Source organism: Anoplopoma fimbria, chromosome 8 (genome assembly GCF_027596085.1).
Source record: "Anoplopoma fimbria isolate UVic2021 breed Golden Eagle Sablefish chromosome 8, Afim_UVic_2022, whole genome shotgun sequence".
In the NCBI taxonomy this organism is placed as follows: Eukaryota; Metazoa; Chordata; class Actinopteri; order Perciformes; family Anoplopomatidae; genus Anoplopoma; species Anoplopoma fimbria.
Window position 1 is genome coordinate 14,297,402 of NC_072456.1, and position 21,829 is coordinate 14,319,230.

The 21,829-nt window shown below is 40.0% G+C and overlaps 2 protein-coding genes across 2 annotated transcripts; both read left to right on the top strand.

The window, feature by feature from the left end:
• Positions 1 to 730: 730 nt before the first annotated feature.
• On the top strand, positions 731 to 6,748 carry kcnn1b (potassium intermediate/small conductance calcium-activated channel, subfamily N, member 1b). Its single transcript, XM_054602975.1, has 10 exons — positions 731 to 811; positions 1,486 to 1,674; positions 2,137 to 2,574; positions 2,900 to 2,995; positions 3,491 to 3,909; positions 4,325 to 4,466; positions 4,626 to 4,736; positions 4,839 to 4,966; positions 5,505 to 5,574; positions 6,461 to 6,748. Exons 1-10 carry the CDS (start codon positions 731 to 733, stop codon positions 6,746 to 6,748), a joined length of 1,962 nt encoding a protein of 653 aa, XP_054458950.1.
• Positions 6,749 to 8,902: 2,154 nt separating this feature from the next.
• uhrf1 (ubiquitin-like with PHD and ring finger domains 1) lies at positions 8,903 to 21,397 on the top strand. Its single transcript, XM_054602386.1, is given in 18 exon segments — positions 8,903 to 9,022; positions 9,024 to 9,086; positions 10,898 to 11,060; positions 11,362 to 11,628; positions 12,964 to 13,118; positions 13,987 to 14,202; positions 14,696 to 14,811; positions 15,022 to 15,208; positions 15,627 to 15,750; positions 16,050 to 16,157; positions 16,294 to 16,398; positions 16,589 to 16,695; positions 16,801 to 16,963; positions 17,213 to 17,350; positions 17,596 to 17,698; positions 17,943 to 18,091; positions 19,132 to 19,230; positions 19,419 to 21,397. Coding segments are annotated over 18 exon segments (2,493 nt in total). The 5' UTR covers positions 8,903 to 8,939; the 3' UTR covers positions 19,566 to 21,397.
• Positions 21,398 to 21,829: the final 432 nt, after the last annotated feature.

Below are 21,829 nucleotides of genomic sequence, written 5' to 3' on the forward strand. Positions count from 1 at the left end.
TCAGATTTCCATGTCCAGGAGACTAACATAAGAGGGGGGTCTCATCTGCTTTTGACAGAATGTTTCACATTCATAGCCAGCTGAACAGATGACCTGAGATTAAGCAAAACAACAATGATTTTGCCTTGAATAAATACTCCTTATGTAAACACAGGCGTGTGTGTTATTATAATGTAATAATATTATAATGACAGACAGTTACAGTTTAGGGATTAAGCTCTTATGCTTAACTTTTTTTAAAGACCATTATTGAGGCCTGAAACATTAAAAACTAAAATTCCAAAGTTAGAATACTTTATTTCTAAAGCAAAAAAAAAATAATAATTCTGTGACCTGTGAAATCAACATATGTAAAGGTCCTCAGAGTTTAAGATTTGTCTATACTGCTCCATTTCATTGGTCCATTTGGGGATCCTTCTTCAGCCCAGGCTTTATAGCTTATGCTCATTTATGGGCTATGTTTGTGGCAAAAAATAGGAAGGAAAAACATTGATTGATAGATACTGTGTCCACATCATTTGACCGTAACGTCATGCATTCAAATGTGTTTCAGGACCTTTGTTGCATGTCATCCTCCTCTTCCCCATATTCCCTCTTTCCTTCCAGTTACGTGTGAAAAATGATCTGTGTGTGATATCATTTCAGCTCTGCGGTGATGCAATGAGGTTAATTCTGGTTAAACCCACCAACGCAACGAGACGTCTTGACTCAACAGGTGAGGTCTTTCGTGATGGGGACCACGAGCATTGTACCGCAGGAGGTCCATCACCTCCGACAAAAACTCCTGAGGGCATGCGTGATCGATACTCAGGTACCTCTGTGGAAGCATCCTCTTCCCCACAGGAAACAAGTCTGTGCTGTGTTTCATCCTCAGCCCATGATAGATCTAACGGAATCAGTCCACCAAGAGATTCAGTCCCGATGTCGCCAATGAAAACCAGAAACCTAACCTTATCACAGCTGAGCGATCAGGACTGGCTGCTGCTTTGTGGCCAGGTTAGCAGTGTGGGAGATGATTCGCCCTCAGCGGAGAAAGCAGGCTCCAGGGTGGGACATCCAAACCCAAATGACAGATGTGGTTGTTCCTGTCCCGATGCACAACAACATCCAGAGGCTTCTAGTTTTCTTCCTCAATCAAAACAGGGCAACGTCCAGCAAGACTGTCTCTCCAGAGTTTTAAACAAGAGAAGCCTTTTATCTTCACCACACAGCCAACCTTTTCCCCAAAACACCCAAGCTTTGACCACTTGCCAGGTTTTACCACAGCAAACAAACCAAAGGGATCTTTTGAAACCTGCAACAAACCTTCCACAGGATAATTTCATGGTCCAATGCAGTGACCAAGAAGGTCAAAAGGAGCCATTGCAGCAACAGCCTTGCAATCATTTTCAACTTAAAGACACCAGCCAAGCAACTTTATTCAACATCCCTCTGAACTCCATTGAGTGTGTTGAGACAAATCAGCAGCTCTACCAACACCCTCAGCCTGCCGCCACCGCAGACTTCAACTGGAGAGAGCTGTTTGGCAAAGAACCACTGTTAGTTCAGCAATGTCAAAAACAAGACTCTCCCTGCTCGATGAGCGGTGATCAGACCTGCAAGTCATCCGGAGATCCCTCCATCGTCCTCAAGTGTCGACATCTCCCTTGCAACCCTTTAACCAGCACTCCGCGGGTACAGAGGTCGTCTACTCCAGCCAGTAACAAAAGTGCCCATTCCTTCTCTACCAGCCAGTGTAGCTCACTTGAGAACCATGATTTAGTGGCAAAGAGAGCTAGACAGCGACAAAGTCAGGTACATGAATTTCTTAACATTTTCCTGACCTGGTGTGGGAGGACATTTCCCCCCAAAATGTTTTAAATCTTATGAATTTTCTTTTTTCAAATGGCAGCTTTGTAACTGGACTTCATTACCTCTAAGAAAAATGTCTTTAAAGACATCTTACCAGTCTGTTAAGGAACAAGGAAACAAAATACATTGCATTTAAGGAGTTATTGCATTGTTGGCAAGTCCACAGTGAATGCTTTTAAAGGCAAAACATATTTTCTTATTTTTGAGATCCTCTGTCTCTCAGGATACAATATGTTGTCCGATTAATTACATTCCCTGTGCTGACTGTCTAACTTTCTTTTGCAGACAAACTCTCAGCACCTCAGTGGATCAAGACTCTCCCTCCCTAAACACACTCCTCCACCTACCTCCAACTTAGCAACTGGTGACATAGTCAACGGGGATGCGGTGCGACCGCTAAGCAGCCATGGCACTTTAAGATCCAGTCTTGCAGATCTCCACTCAGGTCAGCAGCCTATTCAGCTTCTTCACAGTGCCATCCTAGAGGACGCCTTCTCCAAAGTCATCAGAGAAGATTCCAGTAAGGCCAACAGTGAGAACCTGAGCAGGGAGGAAGGCAGCGTACCACAGAAGAAGACCAAGGACATCAGCTACCGACTGGGTCAGAGAAAAGCTCTCTTTGGGAAGCGCAAACAGTTGAGCGACTACGCCTTGGTCTGTGGGATGTTTGGCATTATCGTCATGGTGATCGAGACTGAGCTGTCCAGGGGATTTTACAGCAAGGTACTGTAGTCCTCCTTAGAATCGCTGTATTCATGAAGTATAATAGGTGTACAAAAAAAAGTGTACTTTAGCAGAAAAAAGTCAAATAGACTGCTGTTTGCCTGACTTGAGGCAAAACGAATGAATCTCCCCTGTTCCACACATTTAGTCCTTTTATCCGTTAATGCTAACTGTGTCAATTTAAGAGCCCCAACTTTCAAAAAAGAATCCTTTCGACAACTTTCTACACTTTGAGGGCAGACATCACCTACTTTTATTGTTTTGGCTCGTCTGTGTGTCTTCACAACGGGAGTCATGTTCATGTTTTTGTCTCCATTATTCACAGGAATCCATATGTTCATATGTACTGAAAGGCCTGATCAGCCTCTCCACTGCTATTCTTCTTGGACTCATTGTGATGTACCATGCAAGGGAAATCCAGGTACGTGGATAAAAATTAAGAGAACTCCATGCATATCTATGGTCCTCGACTGCCTTGGTTACCCTTTTTATCCAGGAGAACCTAATACCAGGGTATTCTTAGTACTTTGACTGGGAAAACTTACCAAGTCAACCATGTGTTTTATTAGATTTTTATTAGATTCTGGGCCACAAAAGTCACCAGAAAATTGTTTTTAAAATATATTGTTTCTCAGTATGTAGTGGAAGATCTATTAGCTCAGTTGGATGAAAAGCCAAACAAGCCGACAAATCTATTAAATAAAACAACGCTGAACTAGTCATTTCACTACTTAATGCTGAGTTCTACAAACATTTTATTGCGAACAAGAAACATCTCAATATCATCAATGAAAAATTAAAATCAAGATCTAACAAGTCCAAACAAATACATTTACCATTTATATTCCTCTGCTTCTGAGGTCAGTTTGGTCATTTAAGACGCAGAATTCATTAACCTGATATCTCCTCTCTCCAGCTCTTCATGGTGGACAACGGAGCAGACGATTGGAGGATAGCGATGACCTTGGAGCGGATTCTCTTTGTTGCGTTCGAGCTCCTCATCTGTGCCATCCATCCAATCCCGGGCCAGTATGTGTTCACCTGGACTGCTCGACTGGCCTTCAGCTACACAGCACCAGTGGCGGATGCTGACATTGACATCATCCTCTCTGTGCCAATGTTCCTGCGCCTCTACCTCATTGGCCGGGTCATGCTGCTTCACAGCAAACTGTTCACAGACGCGTCTTCCCGCAGTATCGGGGCGCTCAACAAGATCAGCTTTGACACTCGTTTTGTCATGAAGACTCTGATGACCATCTGTCCTGGCACAGTCCTGCTGGTCTTCAGTGTGTCCTGCTGGATCATCGCAGCATGGACCGTGCGTGTTTGTGAGAGGTATCAGCTTAAAAACTTCCAATCTTCTCACTCTATCTTTTTCTTCCCTTTGCAACCAACAGTGGAGGAAAGTAACTAAGTACATACATTTACTCAAGTATTTTATTTTAATTTTAAACATTTTCTGCTGCTTCATACTTCTACCCCACTACACCTCAGTGGCAAATATTGTACCTCTTACTCCACTACCTTTGAAGCACAAGATTCAAGCACTTATTCTACCAATCACAACCAATTGCATTGCTTCAATATCATAAGTTTGTGCATTTCCAATGTTATTTAAATGGTGGATATTACTTTGAGAAACTAAAATCAGTGATAGTCTTCTTGTAAACCATCTTACTTGGTGTAACTGAGCAAAGACGCAGCGTCTTTCAGCCTTTAGGGTTTATGTCCAGGTGTCATGTGTCCACAGGTATCACGATGCACAGGAGGTGACCAGTACCTTCCTCGGAGCAATGTGGCTAATCTCCATTACCTTCCTTTCCATCGGCTACGGTGATATGGTCCCTCACACCTACTGCGGGAAGGGGGTTTGCCTGCTGACAGGAATCATGGTGAGATTTGTTCCGTTACAGTACAACAAGGCATGTGGTGGAGGGTAATCCCAAACATTCTTTGGCTTTAAATTTTTAAAATTGGTGGAGATATAGATAACATTAATGTTCTGTGCAACATTTTTCAACAGTGTCACTAACCCCTGCTCTTCTCCTCAGGGAGCAGGCTGTACAGCATTAGTGGTTGCCGTTGTTGCAAGGAAGTCAGAACTCACCAGAGCAGAAAAGCACGTCCATAACTTCATGATGGACACGCAACTCTACAAAAAGGTCAAATTTATTGTACAATTTCTTTATATTCACCGTTAAATTTCAGTCTTCAATAAATCCCTCTTCTTCACTTTCATCTGTGTGATATTTTATCCTCCTCAGGTAAAAAACACAGCAGCCAATGTGTTAAGGGAGACGTGGCTCATCTACAAAAACACCAAGCTGGTCAAGAAGATTGACCATGCCAGAGTACGCCACCATCAGCGTAAATTTCTGCAAGCCATCCACCAGTAGGTATTAAAATGTCATCACCCGGGAGTGCAGAGTTAAGACAACAGAAAAGTCATGTAGATGGGTAGCTCCAGTTTGCTGGCATGTCTATGCTTTACTTTGTGGGCGGCTGTGGCTCAGTGGAGAGCAGGGTCGTCCTCCAATCAGAGGATTGGTGGTTCGATCCCTGGCTCCGGCAGTCCATGCCGGTGTGTCCTTGGGCAAGACACTTAACCCCAAATTGCTCCCGCAGGCTGTTCCTGTGGTGTGTGTATGTATGTGTATGAATGTTAGTTAGGGTTCTGATGTGCAGGTGGCACCTTGCATGGTAGCCCCTGTCATCAGTGTATGAACGGGTGTGAATGGGTGATTGATTGGTAATGTCAAAGCGCTTTGAGTGGTCGGAAGACTAGAAAAGCGCTATACAAGTACAATCAATTATTAATTATTATTATTATTATTATTACTTATTAAGGCCATGACTTCAATTGTTATCAAGACAAACTGTACTTTGCATTTATTTTATTTGGCACATAAGTGACTTATTCTCAATTTCAGACTGCGAAGAGTCAAAATGGAGCAAAGGAAACTAACTGATCAGGCCAATACAGTTGCTGACCTTGCCAAGGTTTGTTTGCTGTATGTATGTGCAGAGTTAGACACTGTAGAAGTCTGGTTTCATATATATTCACCTGCTGAAGGGAGAAAGTGTATCTGTGGCCCCCTTGAATCTGAGTTAAACATGTGTACGTAAGGGCAGGGTTTTGTTGTATCAAAAGTAGTTTGGAATTCAATCATGGTCCAATATGAAACTTACACAAGTGTGATGAAAACTTGAAACTTCCAGTCCACAAACACTTAGAGTGGATTTTTCTTTAAAGTAGGAAAGGAAACATATTTGCACATTCATAGATTCTGGATGTTTCAGTGAAAGAGAACATTTCATTTGTAAAATGTTTATTTAACTTTTCTTTGGAAAAAAAACAACATTATACAGATATTAATATTCAGCATGTCTGTCGGGGATGTTTAAGTTTCATGGCGTTAAAAATAGTGTTAAATTCGTGTTAAAATCATTCACACAACCACCACTTTATGTCCTGGAAAACAATATCTTTAGCCTTTAATTCCTTACGAAATATCAGGCACATCAGTAGAAAAGAAGCTCATTTGGGGTTTTTATTAGGGCACTATGGGCCTTTAATGCCATTTAATTTACTACTGTAAGCACCCCATATTAGAAAGAACCCCACTCAAATGGGGTTTACATGTGACCCATCTGTTATTTCTCTACTATGTCAGTGTAATGATAGGTGTAAAATCATGCATTATTACAAAACTTTCCTTTTGTTTGGCTGGTGAAGTTAAATATAAAAATGTTTTGCAATCATAAACTATTTGTAAAACATATGGAGAGGGAGGTTCCCTGCTACACTCACCCGGATGCCTGTTAAAATGGACCACAACATCCTGTAAAGTCAGAAGTACACACTCTCCTACCTGTTGCTTTCCAGACTCAAAACATGATGTATGATCTGGTGTTGGAGCTGCAACATCGAAGTGAGGAGTTGGACCGCAGGATTGTAGCTCTGGAAGAGAAACTGGACTCCATCCTTCTCAGTGTGCAGTCGCTGCCCGTTGTGCTTTCTCAAGCAATAACAAAGCTACAGAAGGATTTCCTGGACGACTTGGCCTGTCGTGTCCACTTCCTGTCATCCTCACTGAGCTCCGAGTGTTGTTCAGTCCCTGCCAGGCAGCTCTGTCAAGGACCCACCACACCAGAGACACCATACAGCTCATAGGCCTCACTCAGTGGTTTTCTCTTTAGTCTGCAACCTTTTTTCATGCTGAGAAGGAGTTTCTCAACATGCTCACTCTTTTTTTAAGTAGCACTTTGCTACACATTCATTCAGTTACACAAATTCACCCCTGGGAGTTACAGCTACCGTCTCATACTGAGCAGTTCCAATGAAAAGGGAAGTGCCTCAGTCAGGGGATTCTAGAGGAAGGCAAGAGCATTATTCCTTTATTTCCTCTACTCAAAGTGACACAGTTATTCAGGGAACTGGGGGTTAACCTACAAATTGACACACTTCAGTCCACATTTTTCTCACTCAAGAGATCCATGAGATAATTTGTAAACTATGGCTACATGGAGAATTACAATGTAATGTCATTTTCAATATAATATATGATTAAAATAGCTTATCTTATACAGTCTAATTGAGTTAATTCCTAAGCAATACATGAGGAACGTATTTCTTGTTAGTTTTTTCTTGTTTTTACTCATCTATCTTGCAATATTAATTTCTGAAATGCTATTCATCATTCATCATGACATTGTGGACCTGGAAAAGGTTTTTGAAATAAATTGATAGCAGCTTTGATTACTAATTAATGGTTGTCCCAGAAGTGGGCCTGTCACAGTTTGGTCGCTCTAATGAACTGGTATGAAAAGATGAGTAAGGCTTCCCATACATCTAAGAATTGTTGTTTTTCCTGTTCCATAAGGAAATGTTTTCTGCAGTTTACAGAATATGAGGTTCTCATTTGGAGAAAAGTGATAGAGAAGATATTTTCCAATGTTTATGATTACTCTCAAAGCAATAATTGTCTGGTACCAGCTAGTATTTCATTCTTATAACTTTTTTGCCCCAGGTTGTCAGACAAAGGTTTGCTGCTTCTTGTAACATTTTGTGTAGGCATAGTATAAGTATTTTTTAAAGCTGTAAACCTAAAAATCGTGCAATAAAAATTAAGTTAATTCATATTCAATAAATTCTGAATATTATTTAAAGCTCACAAATCTTGCTTTGTGTTTCATGGTCCTTAGCTTACATTAATACAGCTTCTACTTTCAATATTTAAGAACTTGTAATTAATGTGATTATGTTATAATGTAATTAACTTGAACGCGGTCATATATTTCTTTATGTTTTCCTTGGCAGGACTCTTGAGTAAAGTGAAACTTTACATAACAAAAAAATTGTCTGTGTCTCAAGAAATCAGTATGGTAACCCTGCACCAACAGAGCAAATTCACATTACTATTTTTGTTGCCTAAAATTGATAGTTGACACTTGAGTGGCCAAATTCTGAAAGACCGGACTTGAGCTGGGGATGCTGTGGTCACACGGACCACTGGGACCACAACACAAGGACACCCCTACCACAAGCTCATTATATAAGATAATCCTTTATTAGCACTGCAGCGGGGAAATTTACAGGATTACAGCAGCATAGAGGATAGTGCAAACAAGAGACAAAAAAAAAAAGTATTATAAATAAGCAAATGAGCAATAAAAAAAACCAGTAAAGAATCAACAGTAACTGAAATATTATATATACAGACAGAAACTATTATAGCTATTGTATTGCACAGTGTATTAGTAACATTAGCCACTAAACAAGGAGCAGAGATTTAGCAAAAACATGTGACAGAAGTTGTTTATTGCATTGTGTAGGTTATGTAGCACTTTTGCAAGCAAACATGCACACATATACCCAAATACAAATCCTCCTCTGACACATACACCTGTTTATTCAACTTTTCCAGTTTGAACTGAGTTGGCCTCACTTTCAGCTCCAGCCAAACTGAATGGGAGGTTATTATACATCATTTTAAACAATAGTATTTAGTCAAACAGGGGGAATCCATATGCACGTTTTACATATTTCAACGATTCGTTTAAAAAGGTAAACGCATTGTGTAGCCAAATTCCGAAGCAGTCATTCATCAGACATGATAAACCGCTCTACCAGTGAAGTTGTTTACGAGAACCACCATCTGTCTCTCCGGGTAACCGGTTTTCAGGTTTCCTCGTAATCTCGCGATAACGGTCCAGAGGCGAGCTGCACCCACGAGAATGTCGTTTCGCGCGCTGAGGCTAAGCTCCAGTCACATTTTAAATTGACAGCTCTGTTAGCCAATGAACGCGATCTGCTCAGAGGAATCCATCCAATGGGGAAGCTGGATTTGTAGAGCAGGCGGGGTATGAAAGTCTTGAAGAATAACTCATTGATCAATCTCCAACAAGGCATAGAGTTGGTCGTACAAGCCTTACTCACAAGTTATTTGCGGAAAACCTGTGCGGTACTCCGTAAACGTCAATTTCTTGTTTTCGCTTGGACGAACAAACAGGTAGAGCAGTATTTATCTTACGTTTTAATAACTTTTAAAATGTCTCTCATTGATATCTCCCATCAGGGGCTAGCTCACTGTGGTTAGCTAACTTGACAAAGTACTACCTCGTTTCTGTTTGGGTTAACGCTACTGCACCAAGTTTCCCAGCCAGCCAAATGTAAATAACCAAACTAATCCAAAATATTTATGCACGGGGACATTTGTGATGTTCAATGTGCTGCTTTCTTACAGCTAACACAACGATACCAGAAAGCCCTCTAACAATAAGTTGTAACGTGGTTTGCTGTAACGTTAAGCATTGATGGGGGAGATGAACTTGACTGCAGTGAGCTGTTATCTTATGTTTTTGATCTGTAGTACAGGCGCACACTGTGGAAAAACAACAAGGTGACATTACCACCAGCTTTGCCTCTTCACCTCGTCATATAAAACAAAACAAACGCGCTAACCTCAACACTTAGCTCATTTTCCTGTTTTTTTTTTTTTCCCGTTTTGGCTCGTGGTGAATTGACTCATGTTTTATTCATCTGCATTTCAAGAGAAATCAAATGTTACCAGTGAAATAAAACCCCTCGGTTGGGAGGGATCGGTTTGTTTTCGGTGTTATTACTCGTGTTGGGGTTTATCTGGGGCCAGCAGAGCGAACAACACCTCGGTGAGAGCGCACAAGTACAAACCAAGCAGCCATCGAGATCGCGGATTGCCCCTTTAAAAAGGAGAAAGCACCGTCTTTGTGCAGAAACGACTGTTTTTTTTTGTTTGTTCCCCCCCCCGCATTGTAATAGTCGATTTGAAACTACAGGCACTGTAGTATTTCGGTGTGTTTTATTGTCGGGAGAGCGAAGGCACATTGTTTGCTAGCGCTCCCTCCCCTCCGGATGTGCTTGCTTTTAAAAGAACTGGGAGTGGCCTGCAGCTCAGTTTCCCGCACTGTATTTAAATCAGCGTGTTCCCTCCCTTTCTGATCTTCTGTTGAAGTGACAGCCCAGTACAATACATCCACAATACACGGCCCGAGAACTGACATAATCATATTCGATGCTGAGAAACATTTAGTTCATTCTTTGACTAAAATTTCAAATTAAGAACTCATTGTTAAAAAAAAAAAAAAAAAAAAAAAAAATGGGCTTGGCAGTCACAGTTGCAGGTTCAAAATCAGTGAATCTTTATTGTCAATGACAAGGATGTCTTCGACATGGTTCCTAGACAACAATATGCACAACACGCAGTAAAGAAGGGGTAAATGCAACAAGGCATGCGTATTAAGTAAGAGCAGGTTGAATTTACATGGGAATCATAAAAGTTAATAATTTTAAAACCTCAAAATGATTGTTATCTACCTGGCCACTCACACTTAGCATTGTCTGAACAGCCTCAGATAATATCTGCGTTAAGTTATTGTGTGCAAATAATCATGAATCTTGGTTACAGCTTTATTAAGGCAAACAATGGATATTAATAATCCTGTTTAAAACATGCAATTAGCAGGCCAAGTCAATGCTTTATTTTGTTGCGAAACAAATCAACCTTTAAAACAAACCAAACTGGTTTTCAGAAAATGCGAAAACACCAAAAGTTTTAAATGATAACAGACTACACTATATCTTATTAGACAAGATAGTGGCGTGCCATACAATGTTATTTATCAAGCTTGAGCTCTGCATTTAACGCATGTTTTGCTTTTGTTTGGAAATGTTGTTTTGGAGTTCAGCAATAGTGGCTAGCTTATGAAACCTGTTGGACGCGACCAAATGATCCATTACACAAGACTGATTGCTTAATGGGTCATGCTTTGGCTGTTGACACAGGGCAGCTGCAATGTGGATTCAGGTGCGCACAATGGATGGGAAGGAAACCCACCGGGTGGATTCCTTGTCAAAACTCACCAAGGTGGATGACCTGCGTCTCAAAATCTCAGAGCTCTTCAAGGTGGAGCCAGAGAGGCAGAGGCTGTTTTACCGTGGCAAGCAGGTGAGGCATAATGGTTAACATTTAGTTCAAAGATGTGTCCTTGAAGCTGTTCGTTGTATTTGTGTTCCAGTTTAAAAAAAATATTAGCATTTGAAAACACAACAGTATGGGGGGGTGGTGTATGGGTGATGGTCGTAGCTCATTCATGATATCTGCTTTAACGTTTCCTCTTGAACAAAACAAATAATGCAAAAAATACAAAACATGAAAAGCAAGAGAAATGAGAGACCACTGAAAAAAAAGTAGGAAGTTCTACTTTTCTCCTTTTTTAACCATGTAATATTTTCTTGTTTTACATCAGATGGAGGACGGCCATACCATATTCGACTACAACGTTGGTCTAAATGACATAGTGCAGCTGCTTGTTAGGCAGAAGATGCCTGCTGTTGATGTCATCAAAAGCAAGGACAAAGAAGCCGAGCTTTCTGACTCTGATTCTGGTTGTGGCTCAACCCAGAGTGAGTCTGACAAGAGCTCAACTCATGGTGAGGTAGAAGTTCAGACAGCCGGCACCTCCGCTCAGACAAACACCCCAGAGTTCGTCGATCCGGGGTTCGGATTTTACAAGGTTTGTTTTAAAGCTGGTAGTTAGGCTTCTATTGGGTGTTTTATGTTATATGTTTGCAATTTACTTTTGCTTTGTGGGGAAGGAGGGAATCAAAAATGTATCTGCGCCACTTGCTACAACATGGTTGGGAATTAGCACCCGCCATCATCCAAATTTAGACGGCATTATTTTCAATCGTTCCGTAAAAGAATTGGGCAACCTATTGCGTCTGATGGAATAGTGTTGTTACTTACCAGCCTATGCAGCTCCTGTTGGCTAAAAGTTAGCTACTGCTTCTATTGGCGTATCCCTATGCAAACCAAGTTAAAAGGTGCATACCGCCAGAGAGTGTTTAGTCTATTGCCTGATTTAGTGTTTGTAAGGAAGAGACCACTAAGAGTGGATAACCATAAGTGAAAAAGTATTGTTAATACTTTTCTGAGTTGTGCAAGACAAAAGGTAGTAATACTCGAGTGCCATCACAAAATGGTGGCTGGTGTTAAAAAAATAAATTAAAAAAAAATCAGAATTTTAGAATCCAACAGCCACTTATGAACACACTGAAAGAAAAAGCTAACTTCCTAAACTGCTACAATATTTACTGTTGCACCACTGGATGCTATGCTGTGGGCAGCTCATGCTTTGTCAATGTTATTGTGAGCTTTTGGACCCAAATTATGTATATAATCTAGCATTGCTTGAGGATGTAACTATGGCAATGTGTCTCATTAGCACAGCTATGACCACACCTTGTGCAAACTACTGCTTTTTCTAGTATAACCCAACCCTCAGGTGCATCACTGAACCATCTATATAACAGTATCTGTTATGTGGCACTGCTGTATTCTTAGTTAAACTACATATCTGATTTATTTTACTGTATGAGCTGTTTTTTTTGTTTTACTTAGCTTAACCATGATAGTGTAGGGTGATGAATTTGTTTGCATGTTCACAAGAATAGTATCAAAACAACTCTGTGGGATCCAGTAGTTTGCCTCCCGAGATGGCAGTTCATTTGGCAAACACTTTGCATGAATATACAAATGTAGGTGATTTGCATAAAGTGGGGGTGTAGTTGCTGGAATGTGTAGAGCCCGTCTCTTTTTCTTCACCCAAATTCTTGTAGACATTGTGAAAATGTGTGATTTTTACATCGGGTTTTGAAATTCTGGGTATGTAAGGATACAGGCTTGCCAAGATGCGAGAAGTTGTGACGATCCATTTTGCAATAACAAAGTGAAAAATCAAATATTTGGGAGCATTCATAGACTTTTTGGGTTGTTTACTAAATACCCTGAAAATAACTACAGCTTTTAAAATCACTCTGAAGATCTTTCTTTTCTTTGTCTTTTTAAGATCAATGAGCTGGTGGATGCGAGGGACTTGAACATGGGGGCTTGGTTTGAGGCCCAGATCGTGAACGTTACTAAGACAACAAAGACTCCTAAAGAGGAGGCCGCTGAAGCACAGCCAGCAGAGGAGGAGATCCTGTACCATGTTAAATATGAAGAGTAAGAATCCTTTTTTCTATTACTCATGGTTAGGGATGTCACAATAATAAAATGTTGATATAAAGAATATTGTCAGAGGAAATATCACGGTTTTCTGAATATTTATAATAGGCCTTTAGCTAATGAACTTAAAATACACAAGCTTTGTCCTTTTACTTCACTCAAGTCATCTATAGTGGTTATTTGCATTAAAAACTTGCCTAAATGATTAGAAGATAAAATATTAGATTTTTATTGACAAAACTTGGCATTAATAGTTTTAATCATGTATTATAAGCTGCTTAGAGCTTGTGTTAGTACTTTAAACAGGCCATAATTCTCTCTCTCATATCTATATTAATTTGCTGTGAAAGCGAACCACTTGCTAGGCAACATCACATGTGTGCTTTCATTGGAGTTGAAATAAAATACTGTTTATCTTCTACTACTTCTGCTAAATGATCACTTCCTGCCACAGCTTGACATAAATGGCTTATGACGGATCCTTGTAGAATGACACCATTTCAGATTCAAAGACTTGAAAGCTTACTCGGCATGGCAATGGCATAGCCTTTTGAAATCTTAATTCTGGGACTTAAATTGACTTGAAAATAAAATATAACATTTCCCGAGTACAATTAAAGCATTGCTTCTATTGTGGTGTCTCTGGCCTTTGCCCTTACTGAAAGTTGCTTGTGTGTTGGTGAGCTTGCGTGAGTACGTTAGTGTTTTGCGAAACATCCCCTGAGTGCACCAGCAGTTGATCCTCAACGTTTTTTTACTCATCGGGCTACACTCCCATGCAGCACTGTATAGGAAGCACCTGTGATGGTGTGTGTGGCTTGCCTCTGAACTGCAAACTGATATGGTATCACGCTTACTATCACAGCTACCCAGAGAACGGAGTCATTCAGTTGCTGGCTAAAGATGTTCGCCCGCGGGCCCGAACGGTGTACCAGTGGCACCAGCTGGAGCCAGGAATGGTCATTATGGTCAACTACAACCCAGACGACCCCAAGGAGCGAGGTTACTGGTACGACGCTAAGATCCAGAGGAAGAGGGAGACGCGCACCGTGCGAGAGATCTACGCCAAGATTATCCTTGGGTAAGGACTTTGATGCATGAAAAGCTTTAGTTACTGCATTCAGTTATAGTACACAGAGTAGGGGGAGCTGCAGGTGAGCATCTGGTGCCATTTCTAACACCAAAAAAATGGCACCATGTGAGAACGGGTTCATTTTTATTTTGGATGCAACAGTAGCAGGTGGAAATATGTTCATTCCCTGCCATGTTATCAATGCAGATTGCATCATAGGGTGCTATGCTCTGTGAACATTTAAGCAGTTTGGATATGACCAACTGTATGTGGATTTGGATCTCATTTACACATGGATGAAAGCGATACAGTTTGCTGTTTTCATGATAGTATAAAAAGAAGCTTTACCTTTTATGTATGTGTTACACACAGCTGTGTTTCTGTCTAGTTTCCTATTGTCGCTGCTAAGTTTAATGTTTTTGCTGGTTTTAACTCGTCAAGTGTATAATATTGTAAGCAAGAGAATGCAGAACACTTTGACCGTTAGTTTCTTTGTTTGCAGGGATGCTGGCGACGCTCTTAATGATTGCCGGATCATGTTCCTGACTGAAATCTATAAAATCGAGGAGGTTGGTTCTCTGGGTGACACCCCAGCTGGATCTGAGAGTCCGTTAAAAAGTAGGTTTAAAATTATTTATTTTTTATTATAAAGATATGTGCTAGTAAGTATTGACTTTGTGAGGATTGACTTGTGAATCATCAGGGTTTTGAATATTGTTGGTGTAAATAGTTGGTGTTAATTGGTACATATGAAACTAGTCCCTCCTTATTGAAAATTTCTTATAATGATATGGAATGCATAATTAATGAAATGTCTGTATTCTCCAGGATCAAACGGACCAGAGTGCAAGCACTGTAAGGATGATCCCAAGAAAAACTGTCAGTGGTGTAACTGCCATATCTGTGGCATCAAGCAGGATCCTGACAAACAGTTGCTGTGTGATGAGTGTGACATGGCCTTTCACATTTACTGCCTGAACCCTCCGCTCACCACCATCCCTGAAGACGAGGACTGGTCAGTAGGATAATATTCAAAACTCGAATTCATACATTCAGATGTCCTGACATTTAACGTTAGGAAATTAACAGTCATACCTTGATGATTAAAGAGCCATCTTGTGGCAATTGACACCTGTATTCGTGAGAGGATTTTTCAAATGCAACCAATATTTGCTTAAATGATTATGTTCTATCAACTCAAGAACTGTTTTCAACAGTTTATATAACAAACCCAGTAATCATAGCAAACACTGCGTTCTAAGATTTTCAAATGCTTCTAAGCGTTATTTGTATTTGTTTTGTGTAGCTGTTAAGGCATGAAATCAACCAGCCAACCACCCAGATTAATTTTGTGACATGGGTTCATTCTTTAAGTCACTTGTGTTATCAATTTGTTGTGCTAAACCTTTATTCTGAATGTCATACTATCTCAGGTATTGCCCAGGTTGCCGTAATGACGCCAGTGAGGTTGTGTTGGCTGGAGAGAAGCTGAAGGAAAGCAAGAAGAAATCTAAGATGGCTTCTGCCAGCTCCTCAAGCCAGAGGGACTGGGGCAAGGTGAGTGCTGTCACATGGCTGCCAGACAGCGTATCATGCGTAGATGTGCAAAAAAATATATTTTGCTCAGTATGAGATATTTCAAATTAAGATTTGGATATGTAAAGTAAACACCATAGAACTATCTGGGTTTAACCAACAAACAATATTTTATACTAAGGTGAAAGAAAATGTTGCATTTACCCTGTTAACAGTACATACCGTATGTTGTGAGAAATGAGCTTACAGCTTACATGCTCTGGACAACTACCTACAATACTATACTTTTCCAATACCAACTATTCCCTTTCCCCCTCCAGGGTATGGCCTGTGTTGGTCGAACCAAGCAGTGCACCATTGTCCCGTCCAACCATTATGGACCAATCCCTGGTGTCCCCGTCGGCTCCCTGTGGAAGTTCAGAGTGCAGGTCAGTCACTCAACTGGAGACTTGAATTTATGCTGTTTAACTGTTGCAACATACTTAGACTGTAAACAATACCAAGATTTTGTGATCATTTCTTCCAGTGGCTGACCATAATGTTTAAATTCTTTGGCTTTTCTAGGTCAGTGAATCTGGCGTCCACAGGCCTCATGTAGCTGGGATTCACGGCAGAAGCAATGATGGTGCCTACTCTCTGGTGCTGGCAGGAGGATATGAGGATGATGTGGTATGATTTTATTTTATTTTATTATTATTTTATTTTTTTCATTCTTAAAACTTTCAAATTATAGGTGCTTAAGAAATGTTAGCAGAAAAGTCGGTGTGATAAGAAATCCAGTTTTTTATTAAACTTAAATCTGCTGCTTAACCTTTTGTATTTTTAATGTGTGTAACATGTGATGGGTCTTGCATTGTAGGATGATGGTAATGAGTTCACTTACACTGGCTCTGGGGGACGAGATCTTTCTGGAAACAAGAGGACTGCTGAGCAGTCGTGTGACCAGACACTTACCCACATGAACCGGTATGACACAAAATGACATGACATATTATAACTTCCTTTTAATTAACAGGTTTTATGAATTGGCAAATTTTGCATATCTTAATATCTTACTCTGGTCCTCACCAGGGCGGTGGCTCTCAACTGCAACGTCCCTGTCAACGACAAAAATGGAGCGGAGTCCAAGAGCTGGAAGGAAGGCAAACCAGTTCGAGTTGTGCGCAGCTGCAAGGGCCGCAAGCACAGTAAATACTCCCCCGAGGAAGGAAACAGATATGATGGGATATATAAGGTATGAGGGAACAGTGGACATGTTTCTGTAGGTCACTTAAAGTTATCAAACTGATACACACAACAATTATGCAAACTGTTAATCATGGGGTGTGACTGTTGGAAATGAACAATTAGATGGAATTGGTTAGCGTCGCCAGTAATGAAAGACCAGTAAGCAGTCAACTCCACTCAACAGGTTTGATAAATAATCTTGTGACTTTGAGTATCTATTTTTTGCTGAGTATTACTCTGTCGTTGTTTCCCTCAGGTGGTGAAGTACTGGCCAGCCAAGGGTAAGTCTGGCTTCTTGGTCTGGCGGTATCTGCTGAAGCGTGATGATGATGAGCCGGCTCCATGGACCAGAGATGGCAAGGAACGCATTAAGAAGCTCGGTCTCACCATGCAGGTAGAGCTGATCATTCAGACTACATTGTACTAGAAGGTTTATATTCTTAAGCTTGATATGTGCAAAAACTTCAGTTTTACTTTCATTTTTCACAAGTTTACTTAGATTTTTTTTTTAGAAAAGCTACAATAACTTGTTAAAATCCATGTTAATCTGCTTAAAGACAAGGATGCAAATGTTAGCTGTGCTTTTGAACTGATTTCTTGCAGTTGCACAGTTTTAATAAAGACTTGATCTTGTTCTAGTATCCTGCTGGCTATCAGAAAGAGAAAGAGAACAAAAATGAAGTGGAGGAAGAGGCGGCGACACCCAGCAAGGCAAAGAGGAAGAGAAAATCTCAGGGCAGTGGTAAGTTCTGTGGGTGTTTGTTTTACTTTTGTTTTTACTTCTATATGAAATGCTATTGCAAATCAGCCCAGAGCCATGCATTGGTAGACAGTATCACTGGTTGCATACAGAAAGAGGTATTGTCACTAGAAGTGATCATAATTTCCAATTGCAGATGGCAATAAGTTTCTTCTATCAATTATAGTTTATACTCTATAACTCTGTGGTGATTTTAAAATGTTTTTGTTTTTTTCCCTTAACACAGAGTCCTCAAAAACCCCACCAGGCAGGACTCCTAAGAAAATTAAGTTAGAAGTGTACAAGCTTACCCAGGAGCAGAAATCCTTCATCAAGAATGACAAGCTAAACAAGAAGGTGTGGGATGAAGCCATGGAGTCACTGTCTCTTGGACCGGTGAGTACGGCTGTGTATTTGGTGAAGTCACCGGCAGGATTACTAAATGCTGTCTTTTGGGGAAACTGTGTTACTTACATCCATTTGCATGACAAACGGAGCCAGATACATCGAGACAATAGACTTGTTGGAGGAAAAACTGCATCTCATCTGGAACGTGGCAAGATCCGGTGGCAGCAGCAGGGGTCAGGAACTAAAAGCTGCAGTCAAGTTGGACAGTTTTAAGCAGCCTTCAAAGAATAAACATGAAGTCACAAAAATATTTAGATCCTTTTAGATCCATCTGTAGGCTTCCTTTTCATTTGAACACCATATTATAAACTACTCAATAAACATTTATCAGAATAAACATTATACCAATAGCCTACAATAGAAATTTAAGATTTCCTACAAAATGTGGTGCTATAATCTCTTTGATCATGCCCTGAGTCTTGCAGTAGGTGGAGAGCAGCTGCTCACCTGTCTCTAAAAACTGCTGCTGCTTTGTGATGTTGCTGTTGTCCATGATCACATTATATCGGGCAACAAATCTAACCAGCATGCATTGTGGGCCGATGGCCGGATGGATTCGGCACAGGCCTTGCTCATCTTGAACGACCCTGTTACATTGAGGAAATAATGATTGAGTGGTGTAGAGTTCAATAGAAGCCGCAGCATAACATATTTAATACAAGCAAAAAAATTACATCACAAAGGAGTGATTTCAATTGGGAAAGAATTGTCAACAAGTTAACTTGACTGTTAAAAATAGGCAGAAATATTCTGAAGCCAGCATCACATTGTCTTAGAGATGACAAGAAATCGCATACGAAGTTATGTTGACAACAAGTCTGTGCTGGATTCATTGCTGAACTGAAAATGGCTAGTATGAACGAAGAGCTTTTCTGTTTTGGGTATTTTGTTTAAAAACCAACAGAGGATAACTGAGGTGTTCAGGGAACTTCTCACTCCTAAGATGTGGCGGAATGCTTTGTCTGTCGGTGAAGAGAACCGACGGACAAGAGAAGCAGTTTCACATGTTTAATTTTTTCTTTCTGCAGAAATTCTTGAACAAAGTTCAAGAGGTTTTCCTCTGCATTTGCTGCCAAGAAGTGGTTTATCAGCCCGTTACCACAGAGTGCCATCACAATGTTTGCAGGGTAAGAAACATTGTCTGTTTGTCAAATTGCTTGATAGCTTGGGGTCTTTTTGATTATGACAGGTTCAAGCTCTATTCAGTAAAACTGAGTAGATTAGTTATGTCAAGGTTAATTATAATGTTATTATTATGGGTTCAAATGTAATGATGTGCCTTAAAGTAAAAAGCTGTTGTTTCTTTTCACCACAGGAATGCCTCCAGCGGTCCTTCAGAGCAGATGTGTACACCTGCCCGGCCTGCAGGCACGATCTGGGCAAAAACTACTCCATGACCATCAACAAATCCCTGCAAGATATTCTAAATCAGTTTTTCCCAGGGTACAGCAGTGGCCGATGATCATTGGTTCTGCCTACTCAGTCCTTTGAGGAATCGCGATGTAACTGTAAGGGGAATTTTCAGTAGAGGCAATAAAGAATCAGTTTCTCTTAATATATTTTTATGACCATAAAACTACAATTTTTATATTGTGGACTTCAATGCTACCGTTTTCACCTTGGATCTGCCATGATGTGTAGTTAGAATGATTGAAAATCCCTTTGTAACTGTACCAATTACGCCGTTAATACCTTACACCAACGCTGGGGATTTTTCTCCCAGCGTTTAATTTGTTCCATTAACTAATGCTAATGTTATCCATATTGTAAAATGTTTTAATGAAATCCCTCCATGTTTAGCACTCAAGAGAACGTTGAGTCAAAATTGATTTAGCCGTTTGCTCAACTTGTTTGGATATTGCTTTTTTTACAAGGCCTTTCTCAGAATCTGGATCTTATCTGTTCTGCCTTTGGTTTAGGTGTGGTTGGTCGTTTTTTCGTGCATTTAAAAAAAAAAAGAAGAAAAAAAAATTGATCGTGTAGGAGGGGGTTTTAATTGGTTTACATTCACATCTTATCTGGGAGATTATATTATGGGCCTTTCACACAGAATTTGGCAACTGTGCTCTGTAAACCGATTCTTTTTTTGGCTTGCACAGCGATTGACAGCTTTTCGTGAGATGTGCACTAAACTCCGGAGATGGTAGCGCGTCCTGTGTGAAAGGGTCATTATGCGTGGCCTGTAGCTATGTACTCTTCTCTACTTGACTTTTATAATCTCTTAGGGTTCAATAGACAAACTAAACCCAAATAGACAAACTATCAACTAAATATGATCGTCACAGACTTCCAGACCAAATGCGACGTTTTCTATTTGTCCTGACATGATCAGATGATTTGAAATTGCACAAACATGGCAAGGGAACAAAGTTGCTCCACATAGTTATGATGCTTGACAAACAAGCAGGAACTGAACCCGTTAGTTTTTTGTTTTTCTGCCGTTGAGCCGTCTGAGAGGAAGTGTCTTGTCGGGGATCGGTGTCTTCAAATGTGGTTGGATTTTCTAATTGGTGTATTGGTTCCTTTCGAATATTTTCATAAAAAAACTTTATACCTGTATATGAAGTTTAGGAGATTTGTTCTGAAAGTAACTATGAATTTGATACAACCTTGAAAGCTAAACATTATAGATTCTTTAGGCCATTTTATACTGTGGTGAAGTTTTAAATTTTCCCTGTTTTGGAAAGTTTCACTTTGTTAAAGTCCAAAGAAACAAAAGTGCTTAACCAAGAGTTTAATGTAGGAATCCCAACTATTTAGATCCTTAGACATTGTCCCTGACCCTCAAACCTAACTGAGTCTAGAAACTTTAATTGTACCTTTTATCAAAAAAAATTAAATTTGTACTTTTTCATCTTTTATAATCTATAACTGCCATCTGTGGGGGGTGGGGTGGGGGGGCTGTTGAGTCAGATTTTTGAGTCTCTTTTGGTCACTTGTAATACCTGACCTAATTGAAAAACAGGAAATGCTTGCATCGAGATGAAATGTTAAGGAAATTCCACACACTGCTCCTGAATTTAAAATCTGAATTTGTTATTGACTACTCTTGCTGTTGCCTTTTTCATTTATGAATATTTAGTGTTGAATTTCAACAGCAGTGTGTGTGACTGTTTGTCTACATGCCAGCACTTTGTGTTTTGATGGAGAGACTAAGATTTGGATAGACTGGGGAATGTATATTTTCTGAAATTGTATAATTTGTAGTCCATTTTTTTTAGTTTTGATATGTAGTTTTAAAATTGCTTGCACACTTTTGGTGCAAAAAATTGTCAATACATTTTCAGTGTTATTCAATAAAAAAAAAGTTGAAATTACATTTTCTTTTTTGTAATGTTTTTTTGGGGGGACTTTGAAATGGTGAACATGTACCTGTAATCCTGATGGTGTTTGCCATGCCCTTGAATGAGATGCTGTTTTTTGTTTTGTATTTTTAGCTATGCCTTGGATAAAAAGATGAGAGTTCTAGAATGATGCATTTCAATTATATAACTGGTTTTAAACTTAATTCTTATTGTCATGGTAGAAAGTCACTCAGACACCAAAATTAAGAGTCTTGCTATGGCTCTTCGGGCAATAGAGCAGGATGAACAAGGTTTTGGACAAATAATTAAAAACCTACAGACATAACAGTATTAGTTAAATGTGTATTTACCCTGAGGATATTATTAATCTCATAGGCAGTGGAGCGTTGTGTTTAGTTAAGGCCCTTAACGAACCAAGACA

Coding starts and splice junctions, on each gene's coding strand:
- kcnn1b (XM_054602975.1), top strand. CDS start 731: ATGGGGACCACGAGCATTGTACCGCAGGAGGTCCATCACCTCCGACAA. Junction 1,675..2,136: donor CTTTAACCAGCACTCCGCGG/GTACAGAGGTCG, acceptor TTTCTTTTGCAG/ACAAACTCTCAGCACCTCAG. Junction 4,737..4,838: donor ACACGCAACTCTACAAAAAG/GTCAAATTTATT, acceptor TATCCTCCTCAG/GTAAAAAACACAGCAGCCAA.